At 47.7% G+C, this 22,876-nt stretch overlaps 1 protein-coding gene across 1 annotated transcript in view; it reads right to left on the reverse strand.

Annotated features, from left to right (window-relative positions):
* ggt6 (gamma-glutamyltransferase 6) overlaps window positions 1-10,790 on the reverse strand; it is an 87,118-nt gene extending 76,328 nt beyond the window's left edge. The window contains exon 1 of the mRNA XM_078396831.1: window positions 10,642-10,790. Within this exon, the coding sequence (XP_078252957.1) occupies window positions 10,642-10,778 (137 nt within the window). The 5' untranslated portion in view covers window positions 10,779-10,790. The remainder of the gene's footprint in view (window positions 1-10,641) is intronic.
* Window positions 10,791-22,876: the final 12,086 nt, after the last annotated feature.

Below are 22,876 nucleotides of genomic sequence, written 5' to 3' on the forward strand. Positions count from 1 at the left end.
TTTCCAGCCTCTCCTTACAAACATCCAGTTCCAATAAAATCCTGGCAAATCTTTTTTTGCATCCTTTCCGATTGTAGAGCGACTGGAAAATACACAGTGCTCTGAATGTGGCCTTAACAGATGCTGTATCATGACGCCCCAACTCCTGAGGTCAATACGGTGAGACTGTCTAGTGCAAGACCTCACACCATCACATTCAACCCCAAGACCTACACCTTCCACATTACTGCAACATCCGAGCGAAGGATTTGAAGGAACTCAGGACAATCACCTCACTCGCACCACAGCAGACACCATCCACTGCCTAATGCATTCTTGCCATCTCCATCACGAGGCACACAGAGACACACAGAGGCACGCAAAGTCATAGAGCACGGACTCAGGCCCACCTAGCCCCCTTCGACCAACATGCCCCATCTACACTAGTCCCACTTGCCAGCGTTTAACCAATATATTCCTTTAAACACTGTCCAATCCAGGTACTTGTATAATTACTTCTTAAAAATGAATAATGGATTAAAATATTAAAATCCTTAATCCCAGGTGTTACCAGGAGTAACAGACAGGGAGACACAGGGAAGTGTAGTCAGAAAATGCTGGAGTAACTCAGCAGGTCAGGCAGCATCTCGGGAGAGAAGGAATGGGTGACGTTTCGGGTCGAGACCCTTCTTCAGACGTCTCGACCCGAAACGTCACCCATTCCTTCTCTCCCGAGATGCTGCATGACCTGCTGAGTTACTCCAGCATTTTGTGAATAAATCGATTTGTACCAGCATATCATCATATCATATATATACAGCCGGAAACAGGCCTTTTCGGCCCTCCAAGTCCGTGCCGCCCAGTGATCCCCGCACATTAACACTATCCTACACCCACTAGGGACAATTTTTACATTTACCCAGCCAATTAACCTACATACCTGTACGTCTTTGGAGTGTGGGAGGAAACCGAAGATCTCGGAGAAAACCCACGCAGGTCACGGGGAGAACGTACAAACTCCTTACAGTGCAGCACCCGTAGTCAGGATCGAACCTGAGTCTCCGGCGCTGCATTCGCTGTAAAGCAGCAACTCTACCGCTGCGCTACCGTGCCGCATCTGCAGTTATTTTCTTATACGAAGTGTAGTCAGAGTCAGGCCCATGCAGCATGGAAACAGGATCTTCGGCTGAACTTGCCCATGCTGACCAAGATGTCCCATCTACACTAGTCGCCTGCATTTGGCCCATATCCCTCTAAACCTTTCCTATCCATGTACGTGTCCAAATGTGTTTCAAATGTTGTAGCTTCGGTTGCTGGTTTACAAAAAGAAGCAGACAGAGTGCTGGAGTAACTCAGCGGGTCAGGCAGCATCTCTGGAGATCATGGATAGGTCACCATCCATGTGGTGAATCTGTGGCATTCTTTGCCACAGAAGGGAGTTGAGGCCAGTTCATTGGCTATATTTAAGAGGGAGTTAGATGTGGCCCTTGTGGCTAAAGGGATCAGGGGGTATGGAGAGAAGGCAGGTACAGGAAACTGAGTTGGATGATCAGCCATGATCATATTGAATGGCGGTGCAGGCTCGAAGGGCCGAATGGCCTACTCCTACACCTATTTTCTATGTTTCTATGTTTCTCCAGAGACGCTGCCTGACCCACTGAGTTACTCCAGCACTCTGTGAAACGTCACCTATCCATGTTCTCCAGAGATGCTGCCTGACCCGCTGAGTTACTCCAGCACTCTGTGAAACGTCATCTATCGATGTTCTCCAGAGATGCTGCCTGACCCGCTGAGTTACTCCAGCACTCTGTGTAACAAAGTTGGGAGTGTGGTGTAACAGCGGCGCCATCTTGTGACAGGGGGTCTAAAAGACCAGTATTGCAGCAATTTAGGTTTAAGCATCAAGCCTGACAGTACAGGCCTCGAATCATGATGGAAATTGGGAGATACAAGCTAACTGAGAGAAAAATAGCGCCGGTCATTAAAGATCACTAAGATAGACCCATAAGCAGATTCACGAGCTTCATGTTTAGATGGACAAAATGATAAACATGCTATAAATCAGCATACACAAGAGGCTGTAGAGAGTGTCGGTCTCAGCCCGGTCCATCACAGGCACAGCCCTCCCCACTATCAACAGCATCTGCACCAGGCACTGCCTCAAGAAGGTGGCGTCTACCATCAAGGATCGCCACCATCCGGGCCGTGCCCTCGTCTCACGGCTGCCGTCGGGCAGGAGGTACAGGAGCCTGATGTCCCACACCACCAGGTGCAGGAACAGCTACTTTCCTGCAACCATCAGGTTTTTTTAATGCAACCTACACCAGATTGATCCCTGGGATGGCGGGACTTACATATGAGGAAAGACTAGATAGACTGGGCTTGTACTCGCTGGAATTTAGAAGACTGAGGGGGGATCTTATAGAAACATATAAAATTCTTAAGGGGTTGGAGAGGCTAAATGCGGGAAAATTGTTCCCGATGTTGGGGGAGTCCAGAACCAGGGGTCACAGCTTAAGGATAAGGGGGAAGTCTTTTAGGACCGAGATGAGAAAACATTTCTTCACACAGAGTGGTGAGTCTGTGGAATTCTCTGCCACAGAAGGTAGTTGAGGCCAGTTCATTGGCTATATTTAAGAGGGAGTTAGATGTGGCCCTTTTTGCTAAAGGGATCAGGGGGTATGGAGAGAAGGCAGGTACAGGCTACTGAGCTGAATGATCAGCCATGATCATATTGAATGGCGGTGCAGGCTCGAAGGGCCGAATGGCCTACTCCTGCACCTATTTTCTATGTTTCTATGTTTCTAAGCCTAATCATACCTCAACCATAGAAAACTATCGTCCCTTTTCAATACTACAGTGAATTCCACCTTCTCCATCAGATCGTCACAGAGACACCACGACATGTTCGCATCAAGTCACAGCGCCCCTTCGCCATGCAAGCCCACGAGCTGCTCTGTAACAACACCGGTTGACACTTCCAAGGCCGCCTGGGTCAAGACGAGATGGAGAGACCAGTGGAAGTCAGCAGAACCATCTAGGCTACACCGCTACATCGGTGAACCCAGTCACCAGTTGCCCCAAATACCGGCCACCGAATGGTGAACGAGGTCTGATTGACCTGGACGATGACACGTTGGCCCGCCTCGCCTCAACGGAGCTGCAGGTCTAAGGGCGACACGGTGGCGCAGCGGTAGAGTTGCTGCCTTACAGCAAATGCAGCGCCGGAGACTCAGGTTCGATCCTGACTACGGGCGCCGTCTGTACAGAGTTTGTACGTTCTCCCCGTGACCTGCGTGGGTTTTCTCCGAGACCTTTGGTTTCCTCCCACACTCCAAAGACGTGCAGGTGTGTAGGTTAATTGGCTGGGCAAATGTAAAAATTGTCCCTAGTGTGTGTAGGATAGTGTTAGTGTGCGGGGATCGCTGGGCGGCGCGGACCCGGTGGGCCAAAGGGCCTGTTTCCGCGCTGTATCTCTAAATCTAAATCTAAAAGACATACGACAGAAGAAGAAGAATACTACAGTCTTGTTTTTACACTAATGTCTTTTCTTTTTTGCATTCTTTTCTTAGAATTTTATGTGCCGATGATGCTGCTGCACGCAAGATTTTTCATTGCGCCTGTACCTCCCTGCATTCATGCATATGAAAATAAACTTAATCTTGACCTTTTCTTTGGCAATTCATATTCCACGCCAATTTAAATTAATAAAATCCCGCAGTACCTTCAGAACTGGGTAATAAATTACCTCAACCCAACATAATTAATAAAATGCCCTTTGATTAATGCTCCGATAGACGTCATGCATAAATTTATTAAAATTAATTAGCTCATTTGAGTGGCCCCATAGCAGAAGCACCCACGTCGCGGGGCTGGAAACTGGAAGTGTCCCGAGCTAATTCTGCTACCAACATCATCTATTGTGACAAGTGATGGCTCCCACTGATGGCCGCCAGAAGCTTGCGCCCTCTTCAGGACGGACGATGACAGCGATGTCAACATTTGAAACGTGGATGATGGACACGAAAGAAGAAGAAGCAGCAGTTAATTTACGTGACTATTCAATGCACCAAATTATACAGGTGCTGCTGCAAAAGAAGGCTTGAGGATTGGTGCAGCATTAACTGCTCCGTACAGAGGTACATAGAACAATTGAGCACAGGAACAGGCCTGTCAGCCCACAAAATGCATAGGACAGTTTACACCCCAGAGGCATGAACATTGACTTCTCTAACTTCAGATATTTCCTGCTTTCCCTCTCTATCACCTCCCCCTTCCCGGTTCTCCCACTAGTCTTCCTGTCTCCGACTACATCCTATCTTTATCCCGCCCCCTCCCCTGACATCAGTCTGAAGAAGGGTCTCGACCTGAAATTTCACCCATTCCTTCTCTCCCGAGATGCAGCCTGACGCGCTGAGTTACTCCAGCATTTTGTGTCTACCTTCGATTTCAACCAGCATCTGCAGTTTTTTCCCATTTCTTCTCTCCATTCCCTGTATATCCACGTGCCACGTATCTAAAAGCCTCCGAAACGCCGTGATATCTGCCTCCACCACCATCTCCTGCAGCACTTTCCAGGCACCCACCATTCACTGTGTAAAAACCTTGCCCTGCACACAGGGCAGCACAGTGGCGCAGCAGTAGAGTTGCTGCCTTACAGCGCCAGATACCCGGGTTCCATCCTGACTATGGGTGTTTGTCTGTACGGAGTTTGTACGTTCTCCCTGTGACATGTGTGGGTTTTCTCCTGTTCACTCCCACACTCCAAAGTCGTACTGGTTTGTCGGTTAATTGGCCTGGTGAAATTGTAAATTGTCTCTAATGTGTGTGTGTGTAGGATAGTGTTAGTGCACGGGGATTGCTGGTCGGCGCTGACTTGCTGGGCTGAAGGGCCTTTTTCTGCACTCTATCTCTAAACTCTTCTCCGTGGATTGTCACCTTGACGTGGTGGAGAAGCTTGTGTGGTCCTGAGATCCTGAGAGTGATGCCGTCTGGAACTATGCTCCTGGTAGGGTCACCCATGGCGGTACGGTCGAGGGGGAGGTTCCTGACAAAGAGCGATCCAACCAAGACCTCAACGGTGGAACAAGCGGAGGATGACGGCTGACTTTAATGGAACGTCACAACGGCTGGGAAGGCGGATGGATGAAGGCTGCAGCAGAAAAGGCCCCCCGGTCGTCTTGGACTCCATGCCACTGGATCCTGACCCAAATCTGTCAAGGACCATGTGGTGGCTGTCTGTGCGCCAGTCTCCCCACGTTAGACAAAGTGACGCACAGGCGTCCGACCCTATGGAGAGGACAGTCATAATTGCTTCGAGTGACCGCCAATGATGATGATCACTAAACTAAAATCTGCTTTAAACCTTTTTCCCTTCTCACTCTAAAGCTATGTCCTCCAGACGTTGACATATCCATCCAGGGAAACAGGTTCTGACTGTCTTCCCTATAATAATAATTTTACATACTTCGATCAGGTCTCCCCTTAGCCTCCAAAACTCTAGTGAAAACAATCCCAAGTTCATGCAGCCTCTCCTTGTCGCTAATACCCCCTAATTCAGGCAGTATTCTGGCAAACCACTTCTGGATGTAGCATTAGCTTTTCTCGAACCACCACAAGTGTAGAGATATTGTAGAATATCTCTGAAGCAAATATTGTTGAACATGGCTGCACAGGATTGCAGCAGGTTTTTTTGTGAACAACTGCCTTGATAAAGAAAGAAGTACTTGAATTGGTGTGCAGCCCCGCAGGATGTAGCAAAATACTTGGCAATTTCTTTGGCAAGACAGTCGTTAACAAAAAACCCTGCTCCAATCTTGTGCAGCCAAGTTGCACATTGTTTGCTCTGCTACTCCCCTAGTGTTGGAGCCTGAGGGGAGACCTGATAGAAGTACTCCCGGTTGCTCAGCACTTTAACTCCCTCTCCCATTCCCACACTGACCTTTCTGTCCTGGGCCTCCTACACTGTCAAAGTGAGGCCCAAATTAAATTGGAGGAACAGCACCACATATTTCGCTTGGGCAACTTACACCCCAGCGATATGAATATTGATTTCTCGAACTTCAAAGTAATCCTTGCTTTCCCTCTCTCTCCGCCCCCCCCCCCCCCCCCCATCCATAGTTTATTGTCATGTGTGCCGAGGTACAGTGGAAAGCTTTTGTTGCGTGCTGTCCATCCAGCAGAAAGACAATACATGATTACAATCGAGCCATCCACAGTGTACAGATACAAGATAAAGGGAATAACGTGAACAATGTTTAGTGCGAGATAAAGTCCACTGAAGTCCAATTAAAGATAGTCTGAGGGTGTCTCACGAGGTAGATGGTAGTTCAAGAAGGCTCTCTAGTTGTTGGTAGGATGGTTCAGTTGCCTGATAACAGCTGGGAAGAAACTGTCCCCGAATCTGCAGGTGTGCGTTTTCACACTTCTGTACCTCTTGCTTGATGGGAGAGGGGAGAAGAGGGAGTAGCCAGGGTGCGACTCGTCCTTGATTATGCTGCTGACCTTGCCGAGGCAGCGCGAGGTGTAAATGAGTAAATGGAAGGGAAGTTGGTATGTGTGATGGGCTGGGCTGCGTCCACAATTCTAGGTTTGTTTTAGGTTTAGGTTTTTGGGTAGGTTAGTCAATGACTTGATCGAGTACCTACTGTCAGTGGGGGGGGGGGGGGAGGTGGACGTGGACAGGAAGGAATCTCAGATTAACATAAATGTGCAGCAGAGAACGTCATTGTTGGATGTAATTGTTGGATGTCATTAACAATATTTCATATTTCATTCAACAAAAGAGGCCATTTGGCCCATAGATTGATGCCAGCCTCACAAGCGTATTCCTCCTCTTATATCATTGCAACCTATTCACTCTCACGATGCCTTCAACTCCACTGTCGATCGCCCCATCCCCAGATTCTCCTGACACACATCTGCACTAAGTGTAATTTACAGTCACCAGTTAATGTACCAATTCATCTTCACGAAGCAGGAAGAAACCCAAGCAAACCATGCTGTCAGAGAGAAACAATGACGATTCCACACCCTAAGGTCAGGAGTGAACATTGGTCACTGAAACCATACAGTAGGAGCAGCAAATGCTTCATTGTGCCACTCATTTTCATAAGTCATAGGAGCAGAATTAGGCTATTCAGCTCATCGAGTCTACTCCGCCATTCAATCATGGCTGATCTATCTTTCCCTCTCAACCCCATTCTCCTGCCTTCTCGCCATAACCCCCGTACTAACCAAGAATTTGAGTTTCTTAACTGAAAAATATTGCGTGAGAATAAAGACATTTCAAATATCTGATCTTTTCAGGGTTAATTACCAAGACAAATCTCTGAAATAAACCAAAAGCAAAATCTGAAAAAAAAAATCAAGATTTAGTTTATGTTCCGAGAAATCTGAAGATTATGCCCATTCCCACCAGGAGAATACCGAGGATATAGTTTAAAGAATTTGTCTGAACTATCTCTTCTAACGGTGACAAGAGCAGAGAGCCGGGCACCTGCAAATCCAATAAAGATCCACCACCAATCCTTGGTTCCAGACACTTTCTAGATTATCCGTTATTCCGAATCGACAGATGTCATGGCCTCCAAGAGGAGTCCAATGGTACCGGAACAGTCCGCCTAGGCCTAAGAAAGACCGAGATACCAGCCGGCAATGTCGGCCTTGGACGTCTGCCATAGGGAACTGATAGACAATAGACAATAGGTGCAGGAGTAGGCCATTCAGCCCTTCGAGCCAGCACCGCCATTCAATGCGATCATGGCTGATCACTCTCAATCAGTACCCCGTTCCTGCCTTCTCCCCATACCCCCTCACTCCGCTATCCTTAAGAGCTCTATCCAGCTCGGACCAGAGATCCTCAGCCCCGGCCACGGGAGAAAATCTGACCCGCCGATCGGCTGCGGAAATCGGCTATGAGAACGGATCTGTCGGCTCCAGCAGGGCCAGAGTTTCAGAGCCATGGCCTTAGGAGGCAAATTTGACTCGCCAAGAGTTGATGAGGTCGAGCTCACCACCTCATCTGTCCTAGGCGTCGCATTTCCGGGGTCAGTTCGAGGGGGGATTTCAAGTGCACTCTCATGATGTTGTCCAGATTAAAGGAGGCACCGGACCACCAGCAGCTAGAAAATGGGTGGTGGGCTTGTATTCATAACATTTAGTGCCACCCATATTCGTGTCCATCCACGGGCAGCACGATGGAACAGTGGTAGAGTTGCTGCCTTACAGTGCTTGCAGTGCCGGAGACCCGGGTTCGATCCCAACTACGGGTGCCGTCTGTATGGAGTTTGTACGTACTCCCTGTGACCGCATGGGGTTTCTCCAAGATCTTTGGTTTCCTCCCACACTCCAAAGACGGACAGGTTTGTAGGTTAATTGGCTTGGTATAAGTGTAAATTGTCCCTAGTGTGTGTGGAATAGCGTTCATGAGTGGGGATCACTGGTCAGAACGGACTCGGTGGGCCGAAGGGCCTGATTCCATGCTGTATCTCTAAACTAAACTAAAAGTATTTACTGCACCGCCATTTTTAAACCATTGCCTCTCCCAATCTAGACAGAAAATTTGATAAAGGATCATCATATCAAAATTGTTAACACCATTTCTCTCTCTTGGAGGTTGCCTGATATGCGGCGGGATGTTTCCAACATTTTCTGGGGTTTTTTCAGATTTCCATCCTTTGTAGTTTTTAAGATCATAACTTAATAAAACAGGTAATTTTCTTCACTGCTGTTTGTGGCACCATGATGTTCATTAATCTTGGCTAACACATTTCCTGAATTAGAACAGTAAGGAATGGTGGTAAAAGTGGGTCAGCCTAAATGAGCAGTCACAACACTAATCCTACCTCGTCAACGGAACACCAAGGTTCACCTCTGGCACTGCATGGACTTATTTTATGTGTTCTAATTATGTTTTTGCAAAAATGTCTTGTTTTTGCACAGCATTCTTTCTTTCTGTGTAACTCTCTCTTCGTAGAGGTTGCCTGATCTACAGGATATAAATGGTTCTTCATTGTCACGTATGCTCAGCACAGTGAAATTATTTTGCACAACCACAAAAGTACATTCACCATACTTTTGCGCTATTTGATGCTGGGAATTTCTAGCATTTTCAGATTTTCATCCTTTGTGGTTTTTAGATTATAACTTAATGTGCAATTTTGTGCAATTTCTGCATAATTTATTGTATGTGTGTTTGAGTCTATGTGCCTGGGGTGCTAGTGGAAACAAAATATTTTCATTGTACGTGCACCTCACCATACTTCAGCATAAAACAATAAACCCGACTTGAAAGATACAATAATATGCTTCAGAAATACACGCGGAACACAAGCACTGCCTAAATAAAGTAAAAACAGAAAACATTCAGCAAATTTGTCATCGTCCATAGAAAGAGGCACGTTGAATCAGTTTCTGTCTCCACAGATGCTGCCTGCCCTGCCACATATTCCAAGCATTCAGATTTCCAGCATTTAGAGCAGAACCAAAGACCCAGAATCAATCCTGACTTTGTGCACTGTTAGTGCAGAGTTTGCACATTCACCCTGTGACCAGGTGTGTTTCTTCCAGGTGCTCCAGTTTCCTTGCACTTCCCAAAGATGTGTGGATTTGTAGGTTAATTGCCCACTGCAAATTGCCCCAAATGTGTAGGGAGTGGACGTGAAAATGGGAGAACATAGAACTAGTATAAATGGTAGATCTATGGACAGCTCAGACTCAGCCATAGGGTACGCTCCAATGCTGTATCGTCCCATAAATCAATCAATCCATGGCTTTATTTGATTTTCACTTTCTAAATCAAAGTGTTTTAGTTTACTTTACTTTATTGTCACATACCAAGGCACAGTGAAAAGCTTTATTGTTGTATGTTATCCAGTCAGCGGAAAGACTATACATGATTACAATCAAGCTGTCCAAAATATACAGATACAGGATAAAGGGAATATCTTTAGCACAAGATAAAGTTCAGTAGTGTCCGATTAAAGATAGTCTGAGGGTCTCCAGCGGCACAGCAGTCAAGTTGCTGCCTTACAGTGCCAGACCCAGGTTCAATCCTGACTACGGGAGCTGTCTGCATGTAGTTTGTACATTCTACCCGTGATCTGTGCGGGGTTTCTCCGAGATCTTCGGTTTTCTCCCACACTCCAAAGACGTACAGGTTTAGAAACATAGAAAATAGGTGAAGGAGTAGGCCATTCGGCCCTTTGAGCCAGCACCGCCATTCAATATGATCATGGCTGATCATCCAAAACCAGTACCCCGTTCCGGCTTTTTCCATAGGTTAATTGGCTTGGTATGAATGCAAAATTGTCCCTAGCGTGTGTAGGGTAGTGTTAATGTGCGGGGAGTGATGGCTGACACGGACTCAGTGGGCCAAAGGGCCTGCTTCCACGTTGTATCTCTAAACTAAACTCCAATGAGGGTGATGGGAGGTCAGGACTGCTCTCTATTGGATGGATCAGGTGCCTGATAAGAAACTGTCCCTGTATTGGGAGTTGTGCATTCTCAGACTTCTGTATCCCTTGCCTGATGGGAGAAGGGAGAAGAGGGAGTAACTGAAGCGGTGAAAGTTTAAGGTCCAGGAAGGTTTGTCCCTTTTGTAACAATTTAAAGCCCATGACCATTTTTTTTTGTTTGGTTATTTCAGCAACAACTACTTACGTGTGCAGATAAATGGACACCTGTTCCTGTTCCTGTTCCTTTTCTTTTTCGTTTTCTTCCTCCTCCTCGCTCCAGTCCTTGGCTGGGATCTTTTGATAACGTGCCCCTGAGGCCCAATTCGTCGCTCCGGCCGCCATTTAAAGCCTGGGCCCTTTTATCTCTCCCCCCTTCCCTCCCTTCCCTCCCTTCCCTCCCTTCCCTCTCTTCCCCCCCTCTTCCCCCCCTCTTCCCCCCCCTCTCCCTCGGGTCCACTGTCGCTTAGTTCCGCCCTCTCCTGTCGATTAGTAAACTTTGTGGTGGCTTTGAGAGGCTCCGACAGGTGACACAGGCCGCACCTGCAGGACAAGTCGCCCCATCCTCTGGATACCGCATTAACGCACGCCCCGCAACATGGATGTCGCATAATACTCGCACGCCCCCCGGCGGTTGAGTAATCGTCGCCCCGCCACCTGTATAACTCATCGCCCCGCGCATTTCTTAAGCAGCCCCGCCCCGTCACCTGGATATTGCATTATCCCCGCCTTGCCCCCTGGATACGACGCAACACCCGCCGTCCCAACACGCCCCGTCACCTGCATATATGATAACGTCCCGCCCTGTAATCTGAATATGCTGTCCCCCCTATGCAAGATGACCAACGTGAACAAAAACTTTTTTTTGTGGAAACAAGGAACTGCAGACGCTGGTGAACACAGAAAGACACAAAGTGCTAGCGTAACTCAGCAGGTCAGGCAGCATCTCTGGAGAACGCGATTTGGTGATGTTTGGGGTCAGGACCCTTCTTCAGTTTAAGAATAAGGGGTAGGCCATTTAGAATGGAGATGAGGAAAAACGTTTTCACTCAGAGAGTTGTAAATCTGTGGAATTCTTTGCCTCAGAAGGCAGTGGAGGCCAATTCTCTGGATGCTTTCAAGAGAGAGTTAGAGCTCTTAATGATAGCGGAGTCAGGGGGAATGGAGAGAGGGCAGGAACAGGGTACTGATTGTGAATGATCAGCCATAATCACAGTGAATGGCGGCGCTGGCTCGAAGGGCCAAATGGCCTCCTCCTGCACCTATTGTCTATTGTCTATTTAATGCAGAAAAGAATTTCACTGTATGCCTGTACATGTGATTCTCTTTTCTCGCCTCCAGCTCTTCACCTCCCCCCCACCCCGACCTTCTTACTTTCAGTCTGAAGAAGGGTCCCGACCCGAAACGTGACCCATCCTTTTTTTCCAAAGATGCTGCCTGACCGGCTAAGTCACTCCAGCACTTTGAGTCTATCTTTGATAATAAAGAACCATTGAAATGAATCATTGGGACCCTTCCTTGGACTACTCAACATAGGTGCACTCAAGGAGGGAATTTTATTCCTGGCGCCAGAGGAAATGGCGGAGATGTATAAATAAGCACATTTTTTGTATCAATCACCAATTCTCCTTTGGGTGGAACTCCGCTACCCTTCCAAGCAGTGAATCCCATCGACTGATTTTTAAAGGCACAATTCTCATTATGCTTTGGTTCTTTTCCCAACGCCTTAAATCAAGTGCTTTCTGGTTGTCAACAACTGAAGGAATCAACACTACTGATGAGGATCTTTGTTGTTGCCCTACGTGCCAGGGGGCATAATGGGCAGTAAGTAAGTAAGTAAGTAATTTCAGCAGCATCACAGACATATAAACATGGTACTCTGCGAAACCTATAATAAACAACAACAAAAAGTTCAATATATATCGATTTAAAAAACAGACAAATAAATAAAGAATAATGGTACAAAGTAAAAAATAATGCCAAGAAAGCCTATGTGGTTCGGGGCCTATTTGGACGTTGCCGTGTTTAATAGACTGATGGTTGTAGGGTAGAAACTGCTCCTGAACCTGGACAGCACCCAAGGTCAGGGTTGAACCTGTGTCTCTGGCGCTGTGAGGCAGCAGCTCTACCCACTGCGCCACAAATGCTTGCCAGCATCTGTGAAGAAAATGGACGGGAATCAGTTTGAGTCAGAACCCTTCTTCGGCTTGCTCCAGACCTGTCATGTGTCTTTCATTTGGAGTGACACTGTAACATGATAGCAGTTAACAGTTGAATCTTCTTATCCTAATCTTCCAAACTAAACCACCATAGAATTATTTTAATATATATATATATTTGTTACTGTTCACACTGCTCAATCTCCAAATTGGCAAATGGTTTAGGTTTAGAGATACAGCGTGGAAACAGACCCTTCGGCCCACCGAGTCCTCGTCGACCAGCGAACCCCGCACATTGACACCACCCTACACACACTAGGGACATTTTACACTTATACCAAGCCAATTAACCTACAAACCTGCACGTCTTTGGAGTGTGAGAGGAAATCGAAGATCTCAGAGAAAACCCATGCAGGTCACAGGGAGAACGTGTAAACTATGTACAGACAGCACCCGTAGTCAGGATCGAACCCGGGTCTCCGGCTTTGTGAGGCAGCAACTCTACAGCTGCGCCACCGTGCCACCCATCTATGGTCTATGAAATAACCAGTTCTGAACACGTTTTCAATTGTTCCTGAACAAATGTTTTGACTATGACCCACATAATTTCCCTATTCTGTGATTTTAATTTTGTCAGTCTAGCTAAATGACCTTGGTTCTATCTAGTGCTTTGGTGTTTTTTTTAAACCATAACAGGATTAATATTTCCCAGAACATTCAGATTATGATGACATATATCTGGTACAGTCTGGGATGAACAGTGCAATGCCCAAGCATCAATTAACACACGTCAGCATCTCCCTCTATTCCTGAAGTCCAGCAACCTCAGCATTGCCCTCTTCTGGTCTCTGACTTGAATTATTTCACCTTTGCTGGCTGTCAGAGGCCATACAACAAAGAAATAGGCCCTTCGGCCCACCATGTCCATGTCAGCCATTTCCGTCTTCTCCCCTCCCACGTCGGCAGAAGGTAGAAAAGCTTCAAAGCGCGCACCACCAGGTTCAGGAACAGCTTGTTTCCCGCTGTTATCGGACAACTGAACGGACCTCCCGTCAGATAGTCCCGATCTCCCGATCTCCCGATCTCTCGATCTCTGGTATTCTTTTTCTCTTTGCACTCCTTGTTTTATGTGGCTTGATTATACTCATGTACAGGAATTCCCCGACCTGCGTACTAGGCCACTTATGTAAACTCGCACCTATGTAAGCAATTCTATAAGCTCACTGACGTCCATTTGGTCTCCATCTTGGAGCTCTCCCATGGTCTCCACCTCGGAGCTGCCACTAGGACCCCACCTCGGAGCTGCCTCGTGGTCCCCACATCAGAGCTCCCCCGTGGTCTCCATGTCAGAGATCCCTCCGTGGTATCAGCGTCACAGTTCCCCCGTGGTCTCCACCTCAGAGCTCCCCCGTGGTTGGTCTCCACCTCGGAGCTCCCCCGTGGTTGGTCTCCACCTCGGAGCTCCCCCGTGGTTAGTCTCCACCTCTGAGCTCCCCCGTGGTCATCTCGGAGCTCCCCCGTGGTCATCTCGGAGCTCCCCCGTGGTCTCCACCTCGGAGCTCCCCCGTGGTTGGTCTCCACTTCGGAGCTCCCCATGGTCTCCACCTCGGAGCTCCCCCGTGGTTGGTCTCCACCTCGGAGCTCCCCCGTGGTCTCCTCATCAAACAGTAAATTTACATGTGCGCAGAAACACGACCATTTCTGACTTACATAACACCTGATTTGCGCAAGGGTCCACGGGACGTAACTATTACGTAAGTATCTATATAGTATGATTTGTTTGGATGGCGTGCAAACAATGTTTCTCACTGTATCTTGGTACACATGAACTTTTCACTGTACCTCATTACACGTGACAATAAACTAAATAAAAACTAACATGCCAACAGTGGTAGAGTTGCCGCCTTAAAGCCCCAGAGACCCGGGTTTGATCCTGTCTGGGTGGAGTTGCACGTTCTTCCTCTGACCGCGTGGGTTTTCTCCAGGTGCTCTGGTTTCCTCCCATACTCAAGATGTACAGGTTTGTAGGTTTAATAATTGGCTTCTGTAAATTGTTCCTAGTGTGTAGGATAGTGCCAATGTACAAGGTTCATAAGTTCATTAGGAACAGAATAAGGCCATTCGGCCCATCAAGTCAACTCCGCCATTCAAATCATCGCTGATCTATCTTTCCCTCTCAACCCCATTCTCCTGCCTTCTCCCCAGAAACCCTGATTTGTTGTCGGCGCACCCCTGATTGGGGTGATTGCTGGTCGGCTTGGACCCAGTGGGCCGAAGGGCCTCTTTCCACACTATATCTCTAGAAGTCTATAAAGCAAGTAAAACAGTAGTACTAAACCCATACCAATATCAAAGATATATTGATCAAAGAGAATTGAAGCGTCGGAGGAGGTGAATGTGAAGCATGGGCCAAACGGCCTGCATGGCTTGCTTTAATGCAGTGAATTTTATCTGGCTCTCTGCATTCTCCACTATCGAGGTTTTCAGGCAGAGCAAGGGCCATTTCTGCAAGCAGTGACATATTACCCACTGCAACAAAAAGCTTGCTCGAGCTGCAGCTGTCCAATTAAAACAAGTGCAATTGATCCCCGGGCTTTGCAGCCTTTTATTTAACCTATTCATTATCCAATTTACAGCCCCCTTTATCTCTGCAGCTTCCACTCTAGCCGCAAGTCCCTGGCGAGGTATTTTATCAATGGCTTTTGAAAGTCAAGATATACAACACCCAACGCATTATCCTCTCCATTAAGTCCCTCAGATGCTTAAAGAATTCAATACATTTTGCTGGTCACGGCTAGATTTCCTTACATGTGAACTGCCTACTAATTATTGCCTTTAATACATGGAAGATTTTGAATAGGTTTCTTTAGCACAATGTTCACCTATGTATATACTAAAACTCTCATTTGTTTATTTGTTTGTTCCTGAACTACAGCCAAAACGGTACACGATAGCACGACAATTTTAGGCCCACCTTACTCACCGTCGTCCGTTTGGTGCTAATGGAAGAAGTTTCATTGAAATCGGTGTTATATTTTTTAAGTTATTCACATTTTAAAGGGTAAATCTATCTCCTAGGGAGGGAGGGGGGAGGAAGGTGGGAGGGAGGGGGAGAGGGAGGGAGGGAGGAGGGAGGGAGGGAGGAGGAGGATAAAGGGGGTTGAGGGGATTGGAGTGAGGGGGAGGGGAAGGGGGAGAGAGGGGGAGGGGTGGAGGGGAGGGGGCGGAGGGGGAGGGGAGGGGGGGTAGGGGGGAGGGGGGTAGGAGAGAGTGCTGCACCAATGCAGGAGAGGTTTGGGCCCAACTGGTCCACTTGGTCTAGTTCCATCTGTGACTTGAGCCTTCCTGGAATGTAATCTGTGGCGCTGTGATATCAAGCTGAACAGGTGTCACTTTCCAGTCCCTTGGTACCTGTTAAAAAGTGTAAAAGCTTGCCCAGTAGGTCTTTCACACCAGGCACTGGAGCACTTGATCACTCAGGTAGACACAAAATGCTGGAGTAACTCAGTGGGTCAGGCAGCATCTCAGGAGAGAAGGAATGGGTGACGAAAAGTTACCCATTCCTTCTCTCCTGCGATGCTGCCTGGCCCGCTGAGTTACTCCAGCATTTTGTGAATACTGTCAATTTGAACCAGCATCTGCAGTTACTTGATCACTCAGGATTGTGCGGAGGGAGTGGTGCACTCTCAGAGACAAAGTCATTCAGGAAAATAGGAGCCGGACTTTAGAGACAGCATGCAGACAGGCCCTTCGGCCCACTGAGTCAGCGCTGAGCAGCAATCCCCGCACACTAGGGACAATTTTTACAATTTTACAAACCCAATTAACCTTTTAAACTTGTACATCTTTGGAGTGTGAGAGGAAACCGGAGCACCTGGAGAAAACCCACGCAGGTCACGGGGAGAACGTACAAACTTCACACAGACAGCACCCGGAGTCTGGATCGAACCCGGGTCTCTGGTGCTGTAAGGCAGCAACACTATCGGGGAGCCATCGTGCCGCCCTATAAAATGTTTGAAAGATCGAGGGGGAATTGAGCCAGGAGAGTGAGAAGTCAAGAGTATTTAATTGTCGTATGTAATGAAAATGTACCTGGGCAGGTGTGCTGAGGATTGGTTGATGGGATTTAATACAGAGAAGTGCAAGGTGTTGCATTGTGGATAGTCTAACAAGAGCAGGATCTACACAGTGAATGGCAGGGCTCTGGAGAGTGTTGTCGAACAGATAGATCTAGGAGTGCAGGTACATATTTCCTTGGACGTGGCATCACAGGTGGTCAAAAAAGGATTTCTGCACTTTGGTGACTGGCTGTCACCAGTCAGAGTATTAAATATGGAAGTTGGGAGGTCATGTTACAGTTGCATAAGACACATTTAGAGTGAGGCCACATTTAGAGTATTGTGTTCAGTTTTGGTCACCATGTTATAGGAAAGATGTTGTCAAGCTGGAAAGAGTGCAGAGAAGATTTGCGAAGATGTTGCCAGGACTCGAGGACCTGAGCTACAGGGACAGGTTGAGCAGCCTCGGACTTTAACCCTTGAATTGGATGAGGGATGATCTTATAGAGGTGTACAAGATCATGATAGGAATAGAGCGGGTAAATGCACAGAGTCTTTTGCCCAGAGTAGGGGAATTGAGAACCAGAGGACATAGGTTTAAGGTGAGGGGGGAAAGATTTAGCAGGTACCTGAGAGGTAACTTTATTACACAGAGGGTGGTGGGTGCATGGAACGAGCTGCCAGAGAAGATAGTTGGGGCAGGTACTATCACAACGTTAAGCACGGGCAGATGAGAATAATTTAGATTAGGCAGTTGTATAGGGCCATAATGAGACCGCAACTGGAGTACTGTGTGCAGTTTTGGTCTCCAAATTTGAGGAAGGACATTCTTGCTATTGAGGGCGTGCAGCATAGGTTTACCAGGTTAATTCCCGGAATGGCAGGACTGTCGTATGTTGAAAGACTGGAGCGGCTAGGCTTGTATACACTGGAATTTAGAAGGATGAGAGGGGATCTTATCGAAACATATAAGATTATTAAGGGGTTGGACACGTTAGAGGCAGGAAACATGTTCCCAATGTTGGGGGAGTCCAGAACCAGGGGCGACATTTTAAGAATAAGGGGTAGGCCATTTAGAACGGAGATGAGGAAAAACGTTTTCAGTCAGAGAGTTGTGAATCTGTGGAATTCTCTGCCTCAGAAGGCAGTGGAGGCCAAGTCTCTGAATGCATTCAAGAGAGAACTAGATAGAGCTCTTAAGGATAGCGGAGTCAGGGGGTATGGGGAGAAGGCAGGAACGGGGTACTGATTGAGAATGATCAGCCATGATCACATTGAATGGTGGTGCTGGCTCGAAGGGCCGAATGGCCTACTCCTGCACCTATTGTCTATTGTCTATTGCATGGTGGTCAGCGTGGGCAAGTTGGTCCGAAGGGCCTGTTTCTACACGATACGACTATAATTCCAAGGCACATGCACAGAAACTCAGCCAAACACAAGAACACATAAATTATACTTAGGACAGTGAAACGAAAAAGACTGAAATAAAATAAGGCCATTAATGTAAAAACACAATTAGGAAACAATAACCTTTAGAATGGAACGGAGAGGGAATTTATTTAGCTCTGGGGTGGTGAATCTGTGGAATTCATTGCCACAGGCAATTTTTAAAATGGAGATTGATGGGTTCTGATTGGTAAGGATGTGAAAGATTTCAGAAAAGGCAGGAGAATGGGATTGAGAGGGAAAACCAGATAATAGACAATAGACAATAGATACAGGAGTAGGCCATTCAGCCCTTCGAGCCAGCACCGCCATTCAATGTGATCATGGCTGATCATTCTCAATCAGTACCCCGTTCCTGCCTTCTCACCATACCCCCTGACTCCGCTATCCTTAAGAGCTCTATCTAGCTCTCTCTTGAATGCATTCAGAGAATTGGCCTCCACTGCCTTCTGAGGCAGAGAATTCCACAGATTTACAACTCTCTGACTGAATTTTTTTTTCCTCATCTCTGTTCTCAATTGGCTGCCTCTTATTCTTAAACTGTGGCTCCTGGTCCTGGACTCCCCCAACATTGGGAACATGTTTCCTGTCTCCAATGTGTCCAATCTCTTAATGATCTTATATGTTTGTTCAATCAGCCATGATCGAATGGCGGAGTGGACTCGATGGGCTGAATGGCCTGTTTCGGCCTTGTCCACGGGGCAGTGCGAGAGGTGGTGTGTGGGGATCCGTTGCTGAGGTGGGATTAGGGTGGTACGGGTCAGTTCAGGAACCTGATGGTTGCAGGGAAGCGGCTGTTGCTGAACCTGGTGGTGAGGAACCTCAGGCTTCTGTACCTCCTGCCCGACGGAAGCAGTGAGACGAGGGCTAACAGGCCCGGGTGGTGGGGATCCTTGATGGTAGACGCCGCCATCTTGAGGCAGCGCCTGGTGTAGATGCTGCCGATGCTGTGGAGGGCTGTGCCCGTGATGGACCGGGCCGAGTCCAACACCCTCCGCGGGCCTCGCGTTCTTTGCGTTGGAATTGCCCGTACCAGGCAGTGATGCCACCAGCCAGGGTATTTTCCGTGTTGCATCTGCAGATGTTTAATACAATATTCGTTGACTGTACCGAATCACTTAGACTTTAGACGTTAGAGATACAGCGTGGAAACAGGCCCTTCGGCCCACCGAGTCCATGCCGACCAGCGATACCCGCACACCTACACACACGAGGGACAATTTACAATTTTAACCCAAAGCCAATGAACTTACAAGTCTTTGGAGGGTGGGAGGAAACCGGAGCACCCGGAGAAAACCCACGCAGCCACAGGGAGAATGTGCAAACTCCGTAACGACAATTTACGACAATAGTCGGGATACGTAGGAAAGAACTGCTGATGCTGGTTTACACCGAAGATAGACACAAAACGCTGGAGCAACTCAGCGAGTCGGGCAGCATCTATGCAGAAAAGGAATCTAGAAGGATGAGAGGGGATCTTATTGAAACATATAAGATTATTAAGGGATTGGACACGTTCGAGGCAGGAAACATGTTCCCAATGTTGGGGGAGTCCAGAGGCAGGAGCCACAGTTTAAGAATAAGGGGTAGGACATTTAGAACGGAGATGAGGGGAAAAAAATTCAGTCAGAAAGTTGTAAATCTGTGGAATTCTCTGCCTCAGAATGCAGTGGAGGCCAATTCTCTGGATGCTTTCAAGAGTTAGCATTCTTGCTATTGAGGGCGTGCAGCGTAGGTTCACTAGGTTAATTCCCGGAATGGCGGGACTGTCGTATGTTGAAAGGCTGGAGCAATTAGGCTTGTATACACTGGAATTTAGAAGGATGAGGGGGGATCTTATTGAAACATATAAGATAATTAGGGGATTGGACACATTAGAGGCAGGAAACATGTTCCCAATGTTGGGGGAGTCCAGAACAAGGGGCCACAGTTTAAGAATAAGGGGTAGGCCATTTAGAACGGAGATGAGGAATAACTTTTTCAGTCGTAGAGTGGTGAAGGTGTGGAATTCTCTGCCTCAGAAGGCAGTGGAGGTCAGTTCGTTGGATGCTTTCAAGAGAGAGCTGGATAGAGCTCTTAAGGCTAGCGGAGTGAGGGGGTATGGGGAGAAGGCAGGAACGGGGTACTGATTGAGAGTGATCAGCCATGATCGCATTGAATGGCGATGCTGGCTCGAAGGGCTGAATGGCCTACTCCTGCACCTATTGTCTATTGTCTATTGTCTAGATAGAGCTCTTAAAGATAGCGGAGTCAGGGGGGTATGGGGAGAAGGCAGGAACGGGGTACTGATTGAGAATGATCAGCCATGGTCACATTGAATGGCGGTGCTGGCTCGAAGGGCCGAATGGCCTACTCCTGCACATATTGTCCTGCCGCCGATAAGTACGGAGAGACACTGGTGAGCCTTCTTCACGATTATATCTGTGTGCTGGGCCCCAGTCGAGAGGCCTCATCCGAGATGTCCTCGCCTAGGAATGCAACATTTGACTCCCCTGCTCCCCCCCCACCAAATCGCTGCTGCCTGTGTAGGGACAATAGACAATAGACAATAGACAATAGGTGCAGGAGTAGGCCATTCAGCCCTTCGAGCCAGCACCGCCATTCAATGCGATCATGGCTGATCACTCTCAATCAGTACCCCGTTCCTGCCTTCTCCCCATACCCCCTCACTCCGCTATCCTTAAGAGCTCTATCCAGCTCTCTCTTGAAAGCATCCAACGAACTGGCCTCCACTGCCCTCTGAGGCAGAGAATTCCACACCTTCACCACTCTCTGACTGAAAAAGTTCTTCCTCATCTCCGTTCTAAATGGCCTACCCCTTATTCTCAAACTGTGGCCCCTTGTTCTGGACTCCCCCAACATTGGGAACATGTTATCTGCCTCTAATGTGTCCAATCCCCTAATTATCTTATATGTTTCAATAAGATCCCCCCTCATCCGTCTAAATTCCAGTGTATACAAGCCCAATCGCTCCAGCCTTTCAACATACGACAGTCCCGCCATTCCGGGAATTAACCTAGTGAACCTACGCTGCACGCCCTCCATAGCAAGAACATCCTTCCTCAAATTTGGAGACCAAAACTGCACACAGTACTCCAGGTGCGGTCTCACCAGGGCCCGGTACAACTGACCCTTTGTAACAACTCGGGGCCCCTTCCTGATGCTAACATCTCGCTCGTTCCGTGCCAGGTCAGGCAGGGTGCGGCAATGTCTTTGTGCTTTATCTGACTGCGTTGCTTGGTTTCATCAACGTATTCAATGTGTTGGGACTTGTCGGCAAATTCATGCTGGACTTGTCTTGTAGTTTCAGCTGGGTCGATGCAGAGTTTGTGTGAAACTTTATGCTTGAGCTTTTCTCTGGGTTTCCACTGGCTGGTCTAGAGTTTTTTTAGCAGGGAATTTACAGAGCATGAGTATTTTTTGCTTCTGGGAGCTTCCTGTTTTTTCTCAGGTTTTTAGTTGAGTTCGAGGGGAGTTTTTATTGACTTTTTGCAGAGTTTGTCTTTCGGTTTTATTTTTCTGAAATCTGTGGGCATGTGCTGAGGAGTTTGTAAGCTTTTACTGAGTTTGTCTGAAGCTTTTTGTTGTGCTTTTGCAGAGCTTGTGTTTTTTTTCCCTGGAATTTGTGGGCATTTGCTTAGGTTTGTCTGAAGGTCGTTAATTAAGCATAAGAGGTTTTTTTTAAGTTTGTCTAAAGTGTTTTTTTGCCAGTTGCTTGCAGCTGAGCTTTTTTTTCTGAGCTTATCAGCATTTGCTACATTTGCCCGAGGGGTTTTAACTGAGTTTGATGTTTGTTTTCTGAGTTTACCAGCAGTGGCACGGTGGTGCAGCGGTAGAGTTGCTGCCTCACAGTGCCAGAGACCTAGGTTCAATCCTGACCTGGGGTGCTGTCTGCACGGAGTTTGTACGTTCTCCCTGTGACTGCGTGGGTTTTCTCCGGGTGCTCCAGTTTTCCCCCACACTCAACAAAGACGTACAGGATTGTAGATTAATTTGGCTTCAGTAAAAAAGATATATACATTGTCCCTCGTGTGTAGGTCAGTGTTAGTGGACGGGAATCGCTGGTCGGCGCGGTACAAGCAGAGCCGGCTGTACCTTTTGAGAAAGCTCCGTTCCTTCAACGTCTGCAGTGAGATGCTGTAGATGTTCTATCAGCCGGTGGTAGCCAGTGCCATCTGCTTCGCTGCCGTGCGCTGGGGCAGAAGGGCGAAGGCCCCAGACGCCAATAGGATCAACAAACTCATCAGGAAGGCTGGCGCCGTGCTGGGGGTGGAGTTCGGTTCATGACAGGTGGTCTTGGAGGGGGGGGGGTGCTCCTCAAACTGCGGAGCATCCTGGACAATACAGCTCACCCCCTCCATGACACACTAGTCAACCTGAGGAGCACCTTCAGCAACAGACTGGTCCCACCGAGATGCAGCACAGAACGCCACAGGAGATCCTTCTACCCTGTGGCTATCAAACCGTACAACTCTTCCCCCTTCTGTCGTGGGATAGACTGAGACTGAGACTGACTCCCCCGCTCCCCCAATCTTTCCACATCCCCAATCTTTTCCACTCGTCTCTTTAATTTCATGTTTCATGTATTCTGTGTATTTATGACTGTTGGCAGATCAATTTCCCTCCTGGGGTAAAGAAAGTTCTATCGTATCGCATCGTATCGTGATCGATGGTCAGCGTGGACTCGATGGGCCAAAGGGTCATGTTTCCACACTGTACCTCTAAAGTCTAAAGTAATGCTAAAAGACTAAAGTAAATAATGCAGAAAATGTTCCAGCAA

Source organism: Rhinoraja longicauda, chromosome 3 (assembly GCF_053455715.1).
Source record: "Rhinoraja longicauda isolate Sanriku21f chromosome 3, sRhiLon1.1, whole genome shotgun sequence".
NCBI classification, from domain to species: Eukaryota; Metazoa; Chordata; class Chondrichthyes; order Rajiformes; family Arhynchobatidae; genus Rhinoraja; species Rhinoraja longicauda.